Source organism: Erithacus rubecula, assembly GCF_903797595.1.
Source record: "Erithacus rubecula genome assembly, contig: scaffold_396_arrow_ctg1, whole genome shotgun sequence".
Classification (NCBI taxonomy): domain Eukaryota; kingdom Metazoa; phylum Chordata; class Aves; order Passeriformes; family Muscicapidae; genus Erithacus; species Erithacus rubecula.
In genome coordinates, this window is record NW_027635939.1 from 55,754 (window position 1) to 66,158 (window position 10,405).

Sequence of the window (10,405 nt, forward strand, 5' to 3'; positions counted from 1 at the left end):
GACCATCAGTGACCAGCAGTGACCATCCTGCAGCGGGCCCTGAGCCAGCAGCGGGCCCTGAGTGACCACCGAGTGACCAGTGACCACCACTGACCATCATCACCATCACTGAGTGACCAGTGACTACCAGTGAGTGACCAGTGACCATCAGTGACCATCACCATCATCACTGCCCATCCTGCAACGGGCCCTGAGTGACCACCGAGTGACCACTGAGTGACCACTGACCATCATCACCATCACTGAGTGACCAGTGACCACCAGTGAGTGACCAGTGACCATCAGTGACCATCACCATCATCACTGCCCATCCTGCAGCGGGCCCTGAGTGACCAGTGACCACCAGTGAGTGACCAGTGACCATCATCACCATCACTGAGTGACCAGTGACTACCAGTGAGTGACCAGTGACCATCACTGGGTGACCAGTGACCATCATCACCATCACTGAGTGACCACTGAACATCACTCAGTGACCAGTGACCACTGACCATCACTGAGTGACCACTGAGTGACCACTGAGTGACCACTGACCATCACTGAGTGACCAGTGATTGACCACTGACCATCACTGAGTGACCACTGACCATCACTGGGTGACCAGTGACCACCAGTGAGTGACCACTGAGTGACCACTGACCATCACTGGGTGACCAGTGACCATCACTGAGTGACCACTGACCACCAGTGACCAGTGACCATCACTGGGTGACCACTGACCACCAGTGAGTGACCACTGAGTGACCACTGACCACCCCAGAGTGACCACTGACCACCCCAGAGTGACCACTGACCACCAGTGACCACTGACCATCCCAGAGTGACCAGTGACCAGTGACCATCACTGAGTGACCTCTGACCACCAGTGAGTGACCACTGAGTGACCACTGACCACCAATTAATGATCATTAATTAATTAACGGGCTCTTCATCACCCGCCATGGGGGAGGGGCTGGAAATATTTTACGGGGGAAAAAAAAAAAAAAAATCCAAGTTTTTGTTACATTTAATAATTGTGAATTTTGGGGGTTTTCAAGAATTTCTCAAAACTTTCGTTTTTCATCTCAAAATGTTGTTTTTATTAAAAAAAAACCAAACTTATCAAAAATCGCCGTTTTACAAAAAAAAAAAATTTTTTCTCCCCAAATCCTTTTTTTTTGTTCTTGGTAAAATTCCCAGATTTCCCAATAAACTCAATTTTTTTTTTCCTCTTTAGGACACCCTGATTTTTAAATCCATTTTTTAAATCAGAATCACAGTTTTTCCCTCAAAATTTTTTTTTTTCCAACAAAATCACCATTTTTTCCACCCCAAAAAAATCCCTTTTTCCCCTCAAACCCCAATTTCCCCCCCCTCAAAAAATTCCCTTTAATCATGAAAAATTCTTTTCATGAAAATTTCTTTTTTTTACCCCTGAACCCCAAAAATCTGAGGGGCGGAAATTTTGAGACTTTAAAAAAATTTTTTTAAAATTATTTTTGGAGCCTTTTTGATGTTTTTGTTTTTTTCAGATTTTTTTTTCAGCCACTTTTAAGTTTTTTTGAGTCTTTTTTGACCCTTTTTTAACCTTTTTTTTTTCAGTCCTTTTATAATCTTTAAAGCGGATTTTCCATTTTTTTCCCCTCATTTTCCCCCCTTTCCGTTGCCACCAGCAGCTGAGTCGGCGTTTATCGTCACTGTCGCGATATGGGCGTGGCCAGGCAGCAGCGCGTTACCATGGCGACGGGAGCAGGCCTTGGGTGTAGCAGGCCGCAGGCTTTGTTACCACGGCAACAAGAGCAGGCCGCAGGCTTTGTTACCATGGCAACAAGAGCAGGCCGCAGGCTTTGTTACCATGGCGACAGGAGCAGGCCTTGGGAGTAGCATGCCGCAGGCTTCATTACCATGGTGACAAGAGCAGGCCGCAGGCTTCGTTACCGTGGCGACAGGGGCAGGCCTCAGGCTTCGTTACCATGGCAACAGGAGCAGGCCGCAGGCTTTGTTACCATGGCAACAGGAGCAGACCGTTGCCATGGCAACAGGCACAGGCCTTAGGCTTCGTTGCCATGGTGACCGCAGAAGGCCTTGGGAGTGAGCAGGCCACAGGCTTCGTTTCCGTGGCAACACAAACAGGCCGCAGGCTTCGGCCTACTCCAGCTGCGCCATTTTTGTCCCTTCCCCCCCCAAATCCGCCCCCTCCCCCTCCCCCACCCCCCCTTCAAAGCAGATTTGCCCCTCCCCCCAAACTGGGCCAGCAGCGCTTCAACACTGGAACCCCCCCAGTATAAAAATCCCTTCATTAGGCTAAAAAAGCTCATTATGGGTAAAGAAAAAATGGGGTGAAAACCCCCCCAGGCCCCGCCGGGGTGGGCGGAAGGTTCCGGAAGCCCCCGGGGTGTTTGGGGGTCTCTGTCCGTGTGTCCGTCCCTCGGGGGGGCTGGGCCGGGGTTACCGACGGCAGGACTCGTCTGGGAGGGGGGAAACGGGTCAGGGACCCCCAAATTCCACTAAATTCCCACCAAAATTCCCCAAAAAATTCATCATTGTCACCCTCAGCCCATCCCAGGATAAGGCAGGACCCCCAAAATCCCCCCAAAATCCCCCCAAAATCCCACAAATCTCCCAAAATCCCACAAATTCCCCCCAAAATCCCACAAATCCCCCCAAAATCCCACAAATTCCCCCCAAAATCCCACAAATCCCCCCAAAATCCCACAAATCCCCCCAAAATCCCACAAATTCCTTTCCAAAACCCTCAAATCTCCCCCAAATTAATGGAACCCCCCCCAAAACCCCCCAAATCCTTCCCAGGACCCCCCAAATTAATTAAACCTCCCCCCAAATCCTCCCAAATTTCCCCAAATTCCTTCCCAGGACCCCCCAAATTATTGAAACACCCCCAAAATCTCCCCCAAATTCCTTCCCAGGACCCCCAAATCTCCCCAAATCCTTCCCAGGACCCCCAAATCTCTCCCAAATTTCTTCTTAGGACCCCCAAATCTCCCCCAAATTCCTTCTTAAGACCCCCAAATCTCCCCAAATTCCTTCCCAGGACCCCCAAATCTCCCCCAAATTCCTTCTTAAGACCCCCAAATCTCCCCAAATTCCTTCCCAAGACCCCCAAATCTCCCCAAATTCCTTCTTAAGACCCCCAAATCTCCCCAAATTCCTTCCCAGGACCCCCAAATTCCTTCCCCGGACCCGCAAATCTCCCCAAATTCCTTCCCAGGACCCCCAAATCTCTCCCAAATTTCTTCTTAGGACCCCCAAATCTCCCCCAAATTCCTTCTTAAGACCCCCAAATCTCCCCAAATTCCTTTCCAGGACCCCCAAATCTCCCCCAAATTCCTTCTTAAGACCCCCAAATCTCCCCAAATTCCTTCCCAGGACCCCCAAATTCCTTCCCCGGACCCGCAAATCTCCCTAAATTCCTTCCCAGGACCACCCAAATTAATGAAACTCCCCCAAATCTCCCCCAGATTCCTTCTCAGGACCCCCCAAATTAATGAACCCCCCCCCCAAACCCCCCAAAATCCCCCCCAAACCCCCTCCCCCATCACCCACCCACGAGCAGGGCGCGGCCCCGCAGCCCCCCCGGCAGCCCCCGCGTGGGGGGAGGGGCGTCCTCCTCTTCCTCCTCCTCCTCCTCCTCCTCTCCCTCCCCCCCCTCGCGGGCCGGGGGTCCCGGGGGGGTCCCGGGGGGCTCCTCGGGGGGTCCCCAGGCCGCCAGCGCCGCCCCCTCGGACGGGTAGGAGAAGGTTCGCTCCAGGTCGCGCTCGCTGAACCAGATCTTCAGCTGGGGGGGGGGGATTTGGGGACAATTTGGGACATTTGGGGACAGTTTGGGGGGATTTGGGGACATTTTGGGGACATTTGGGGACATTTTGGGGACATTTGGGGACGTTTGGGGACATTTTGGGACATTTGGGGACATTTTGAGGACGTTTTGGGGACATTTTGGGACATTTTGGGGACGTTTAGGGACATTTTGGGGACATTTGGGGACATTTTGAGGACACTTTAGGGACATTGGGGAAACAGGATGGGCGGGGCTTGGTTGACACAGGTGACACACAGGTGACACTCAGGTGACATTAATGACACACAGGTGACACAGGTGTGACACAGGTGACACTCAGGTGACACATGACACAGGTGTGACACAGGTGACAGGTGACACACAGGTGACACAGGAGACACTCAGGTGTGACACACATGACACAGGTGACACACAGGTGTGACACTGGTGACACAGGTGACACTCAGGTGACAGAGGTGACACAGTTCACACAGGTGACAGATGACACTCAGGTGTGACACACAGGTGACAGGTGACACTCAGGTGTGACACAGGTGACACAGCTGACAGGTGACACAGGTGACACACAGGTGTCACACAGGTGACAGGTGACACAGCTGACAGGTGACACACGTGACACACAGGTGTCACACAGGTGACAGGTGACACAGGTTACAGGTGACACAGGTGACACTCAGGTGTGACACAGGTGACAGATGACACTCAGGTGACACAGGTGACACAGGTGTGACACAGGTGACATAGATCACACAGGTGACACAGGTGACAGGTGACACAGGTGACACTCAGGTGACACAGGTGACACTCAGGTGACACTCAGGTGACACAGGTGACAGGTGACACTCAGGTGACACTCAGATGTGACACAGGTGACACAGATGACACTCAGGTGACACTCAGGTGTGACACAGGTGACACAGGTGACAGGTGACACAGATGACACTCAGGTGTGACACAGGTGACACTCAGGTGACACTCAGGTGACACAGATGACACTCAGGTGACACACAGGTGACACAGATGACACTCAGGTGTGACACAGGTGACACAGGTGACACTCAGGTGACACACAGGTGACACAGGTGACACTCAGGTGACACAGGTGACACAGGTGACACTCAGGTGACACAGGTGACAGGTGACACAGGTGACACTCAGGTGACACTCAGGTGACACAGGTGACACAGGTGACAGGTGACACAGATGACACTCAGGTGACACTCAGGTGACACAGGTGACACTCAGGTGACAGGTGACGCTCCGTTACCTTCTTGCGCCGCGCGTCGCTCTTGGCCAGGCAGGAGCGCGGCAGCGCCAGGTACCCCCCGATCACCTGGATCTGCTCGGCCGTGGGGTAGCGCTTCTTGGGGGGGCCCTGCCCGTCCCCAGGGCCACCACCTGGGCCACCAGGGCCACCAGGGCCACCTGCAGGGCCACCAGGGGCGGGGGCGGGGCGGGGGCGGGGCCGCACGGTGATGGTGTTGCCGCTGCGGCGCTGCAGGGCCGGGTGGGGACACGGGGGGGGACACGGGGGGTCACGGCGAGGTGACAGCGCCGGGGTGGGCACGGGGGTGGTGGCACCGGGCATGGGGACACTGCTGGGCATGGGGACAGTGGCACCGGGCTGGGGGACACTGCTGGGCATGGGGACAGTGGCACTGGGCATGGTGACACTGCAGGGCATGGGGACAGTGGCACCGGGCTTGGGGACACTGGCACTGGGCACGGGGGTGGTGGCACTGGACATGGGGACACTGCTGGACACAGGGACAGTGGCACCAGGCACAGGGACACTCCTGGACATGGGGACACTGCTGGACATGGTGACAGTGGCACTGGACACAGGGACAGCGCTGGACACAGTGACACTGGCACTGGACACAGAGACACTGGCACTGGACATGGTGACAGTGGCACTGGACACAGTGACAGTGACCCCAGATGTGGTGGCACTGGCACTGGACACGGTGACACTGGCACTGGACACAGTGACAGTGACCCCAGATGTGGTGACATTGGCACTGGACACAGTGACAGTGACCCCAGATGTGGTGGCACTGGCACTGGACATGGTGACACTGCTGGTTGTGGTCAGTGTGGTCATCAAAAGTGACCCCGAGGTCTGGGGTGGCCCCATGGGCTCGTGGCCATTCACTGTCCCCACTGTCCCCAATGTCCCCACTGTCCCTGATGTTCCCAGTGTCCCCACTGTCCCTGATGTCCCCAGTGTCCCCAGTGTCCCCAGTGTCCCCTGCCCCCCCCGTCCCTCCACCACCCTCCAGTTCCTGACCATCCCCTTGCCCGCTGTCCCCACCCCACCGGTCACTCCGTGGCCCTTGACCGTCCCTTGCTCAACTGACCCTTGACCCTCAGGTGACCCCTTGGTGACCTCCCCACACCCCTTGACCGTTCCTACGTCCACCCTTGACCCCTGACCCTCGGGTGACCCCTTGGTGACCCCCCCACGCCCCTCGTCCCCTCCCCCCTCGGGGACGAAGCGGCTCCGCAGGCGGCTGACGCAGCCCCGGGGGGGGGTTTGGGGGTCCTGGGGGGGATTTTGGGGGTCCTGGAGAGGGTTTTCAGGATTTTGGGGAGGATTTTTGGGATCCTGGGGGGAATTTTCGAGATCCCAGGGAGAATTTTGGGGGTCCTGGGGGGAATTTTGGGGATCTCGAGGGGAATTTTGGGGATTTTGAGGGGAATTTTTGGCATCTCGGAGATTTTGGGGATCCTGGGGATGATTTTGGGGATCCCAGGTGGGATTTTGGGGATGATTTTGGGGATCCCAGGTGGGATTTTGGGGATGATTTTGGGGATCCCAGGTGGGGTTTTGGGCGTGGCCGCGTTTCTCCAGCCCCTTGGAGCTGCGGCCCCGCCCCGGCGCCAGCGCCAGGGACACGCCCTGACCCTCCTGGCCAGGTGTGAGCTCAGGTGTGACCCCTGACCCAGGTGTGACCCTGAGCTCAGGTGTGACCCCTGACCCAGGTGTGACCCCTGACCCAGGTGTGACCCTGAGCTCAGGTGTGACCCCTGACCCAGGTGTGACCCCTGACCCAGGTGTGACCCTGAGCTCAGGTGTGACCCCTGACCCAGGTGTGACCTCTGACTCAGGTGTCCCTGTTTCCCCAGGTGTCCCCGTTTGCCCAGGTGTCCCCATTTGCCCAGGTGTCCCCGTTTGCCCAGGTGTCCCCCCATGCCCAGGTGTCCCCCCGTGCCCAGGTGTCCCTGTTTCCCCAGGTGTCCCTGTCTGCCCAGGTGTCCCCATTTGCCCAGGTGTCCCTGTTTGCCCAGGTGTCCCCCCATGCACAGGTGTCCCTGTTTCCCCAGGTGTCCCCATTTGCCCAGGTGTCCCTGTTTCCCCAGGTGTCCCCATTTGCCCAGGTGTCCCCATTTGCCCAGGTGTCCCTCCATGCCCAGGTGTCCCTCCATGCCCAGGTGTCCCCTCGTGCCCAGGTGTCCCCCCATGCCCAGGTGTCCCTCCATGCCCAGGTGTCCCTGTTTGCCCAGGTGTCCCCCCGTGCCCAGGTGTCCCTGTTTGCCCAGGTGTCCCCATTTGCCCAGGTGTCCCCTCGTGCCCAGGTGTCCCCCCATGCCCAGGTGTCCCCCCGTGCCCAGGTGTCCCTCCATGCCCAGGTGTCCCTGTTTGCCCAGGTGTCCCCATTTGCCCAGGTGTCCCTGTTTGCCCAGGTGTCCCCGTTTGCCCAGGTGTCCCTGTTTGCCCAGGTGTCCCTCCATGCCCAGGTGTCCCCCCGTGCCCAGGTGTCCCCCCGAGCCCGGGCGCGCCCCCGCCGCCCCCCCGCGCGCGCCGCCGCTCCAGCAGTTCCCGTTTCCAGGGCGGCACCTGCGCCGCGCGCTCCCGCTGCTCGCGCTCCCGGCGCGCCGCCGCCTCCTCCTCGCGGCGCCGCCGCTGCAGCAGCTGCAGCTTCCAGCCGGGGAGCGCCATCCCGCGGGGAGCCGGGGAACTGCAGCGGGACAGGGACAGCGGGGACAGTGAGGGGACAGCGGGGACAGTGAGGGGACATTGGGGACAGCTCAGTGCCGGGGAGCGCCATCCCGCGGGGAGCCGGGGAACTGCAGCGGGACAGGGACAGCGGGGACAGTGAGGGGACAGCGGGGACAGTGAGGGGACAGTGGGGACAGGGGACAGTGAGGGGACAGCGGGGACATTGGGGACAGTGGGGACAGTGAGGGGACAGCGGGGACATTGGGGACACGGGACAATGGGGACAGCTCAGTGCCGGGCAGCGCCATCCCGCGGGGAGCCCGGGAACTGCAGCGGGACAGGGACAGCGGGGACAGTGAGGGGACAGCGGGGACATTGGGGACAGCGGGGACATTGGGGACAGTGAGGGGACAGCGGGGACAGCTCAGTGCCGGGGAGCGCCATCCCGCGGGGAGCCCGGGAACTGCAGCGGGACAGGGACAGCGGGGACAGTGAGGGGACATTGGGGACATTGGGGACAGCTCAGTGCCGGGGAGCACCATCCCGCGGGGAGCCGGGGAACTGCAGTGGGACAGGGACAGCGGGGACAGTGAGGGGACAGTGGGGACAGTGAGGGGACAGTGGGGACAGCGGGGACAGTGAGGGGACAGCAGGGACATTGGGGACAGCTCAGTGCCGGGCAGCGCCATCCCGCGGGGAGCCGGGGAACTGCAGCGGGACAGGGACAGCGGGGACAGTGAGGGGACATTGGGGACAGTGAGGGGACATTGGGGACAGTGAGGGGACAGCGGGGACAGTGAGGGGACAGCGGGGACAGTGAGGGGACAGCGGGGACAGTGAGGGGACAATGGGGACAGCTCAGTGCTGGGGAGCGCCATCCCGCGGGGAGCCGGGGAACTGCAGCGGGACAGGGACAGCGGGGACAGTGAGGGGACAGCGGGGACATTGGGGACAGTGGGGACAGCGGGGACAGTGAGGGGACAGTGGGGACAGCGGGGGACACGGGACAGCGGGGACAGTGAGGGGACAGTGGGGACAGCGGGGACATTGGGGACATTGGGGACATTGGGGACATTGGGGACAGGGGGGGCATTGGGAATTTGGGGACATTGGGGACACAGGGACAGCTCAGCACTGGGCAGCGCCATCCCGCGGGGAGCCCGGGAACTGCAGCAGGACACGGCAGCGGGTTGGGGACATTGGGGACATTGGGGGGACATTGGGGGGACATTGGGGACATTGGGGACACTGGGGGAATTTGGGGACACTGGGGGAATTTGGGGACATTGGGGACATTGGGGGGATTTGGGGACATTGGGGACATTGGGGATATTTCAGGACCTCACCCTGGGGGTCCCCGAAATCCCAGGAATTCCCCAAAATTCCCCCGAAATTCCCCCCCAAAAATGCCGCAAAATTCCTGGGATTCCCCCAAAATTATTCCAAAATTCTCTTTCCCTCCCCAAATTCCCCCAAGTTCCTGAGATTTCCCCCCAAAATTCTCCCAAAATCCCAGAAATTCCCGGGATTCCGGGAGAATTTTGGGGAATCTCAGGAATTTGGAATTTCGGAGATTTTTTTTTTTTGGGGGGGGGGAAGGGATGGAGGATTTTGGGGGGAATCTCCGGAATTTTGGGGCATTTTGAGGGGGGGGAATTTCGGGAGAATTTGGGGGGAATCTCAGGAATTTGGAGGGGAAATCCCGGGAATTTGAGAGAATTGGGTGGGGGGGGGGGAGGAATTTTGGGAGGATTTTGGGGGAATTCCCGGAACTTTGGGGCATTTTTGGGGGGAATCCCAGGAATTTTGGGGGAATCCCAGGAATTCCCGGAATTTTGGGAGAAATCCGCGAATTTTCGGGGGATTTTGGGGGAATTTTGGGAGGAATTTGGAGAAAATCCCCCCAAAAAATCCGGGCGGGGGTCGCGGGAAATCCTTGGGGTGGGGGAGGGGATGAGGAGATCCCAAAATTCCGAGGGAGGGGAAATCCCAAAAAACCAAAAAAACCCGCGCGGGAATTCCCAAAAACCCGCGAGAATTCCCAAAAATCCGCGCGGGGATTGGGGAGGGGGGGGAGGGGCGCTCCCGGGAATCCCCAAAAACCGCCGGAAACGCCCCAAAAAATCACGGCGGGGTGGGGGAGGGGGGAGAGGGTTTGAGACCCCCCCCCAACCCTCCCAAAAAAAAATTTTGGGGACCCCCCGGAGCGCGCGGGGTGTGGCCGGTGGGGGAGGGGCGGGCGCGGAGCGGATTTTTTTGGGTGAAAAAAACGGAAAAAAACCAAAAGAAAAAATTAAAAAAAAAAAAAAACAAACAAAGGGGGGAGGGTCCCGCGCCCCTCCCCCCACCCTGAGAGACCCCAAATTTTGGAGGGGGAGGGGGGGGAGGGGTCCCCAAAATACTCACCCCGGGCTGGAGCGCGGGAGGGACCCGGAGGAAGCGGCGGGGGGGGAGGGGAGGGGTGGGGGAGGGGCGGGAGGGGGGAGGAAAAGCGGCTTTTCCTGAGGGGGGGAGGGGCGGGGGGAGGTGGGGGAGGGGCGGGAAGAGGGGGAGGGGCTTCCTGTGCACCCCCCCAAAAAAATTTGAAGATTGAATTAAGGGGATAAGGGGGGGGATATGAAGAGAAATTGGGGGGGGAGGGGCTATCGTTAAAAAATGAAAAT

General features: G+C 58.5%; 2 protein-coding genes and 1 long non-coding RNA gene across 6 annotated transcripts; 2 read left to right on the top strand and 1 right to left on the bottom strand.

Annotated features, from left to right (window-relative positions):
- Positions 1–2,384: 2,384 nt before the first annotated feature.
- Positions 2,385–5,465, bottom strand: LOC306816165 (phostensin-like; the record flags this gene model as incomplete). Its single annotated transcript, XM_079332649.1, has 3 exons — positions 2,385–2,447; positions 3,544–3,775; positions 5,067–5,465. The coding sequence occupies 3 exons, from the start codon at positions 5,463–5,465 to the stop codon at positions 2,428–2,430; spliced, it is 651 nt and encodes a 216-aa protein (XP_079188775.1). The 3' UTR covers positions 2,385–2,427.
- On the top strand, positions 4,035–5,044 carry LOC306816160. Of its 4 annotated transcripts, XR_013777585.1 has the most exons (4): positions 4,035–4,087; positions 4,466–4,505; positions 4,598–4,688; positions 4,758–5,044. It is a non-coding gene; the product is annotated as an uncharacterized lncRNA (long non-coding RNA). The 4 variants fall into 4 exon arrangements; XR_013777586.1 differs by lacking the exon at positions 4,466–4,505 and having other exon boundaries at positions 4,038–4,118; positions 4,578–4,688; XR_013777587.1 differs by lacking the exon at positions 4,466–4,505 and having other exon boundaries at positions 4,040–4,087; positions 4,569–4,608.
- A 1,071-nt stretch (positions 5,466–6,536) lies between the features above and the next one.
- On the top strand, positions 6,537–10,335 carry LOC306816166 (uncharacterized protein; the record flags this gene model as incomplete). Its single annotated transcript, XM_079332650.1, has 9 exons — positions 6,537–6,555; positions 6,719–6,784; positions 6,821–6,910; positions 6,947–7,000; positions 7,055–7,072; positions 7,163–7,270; positions 7,307–7,468; positions 7,541–7,789; positions 10,331–10,335. The coding sequence occupies 9 exons, from the start codon at positions 6,537–6,539 to the stop codon at positions 10,333–10,335; spliced, it is 771 nt and encodes a 256-aa protein (XP_079188776.1).
- Positions 10,336–10,405: the final 70 nt, after the last annotated feature.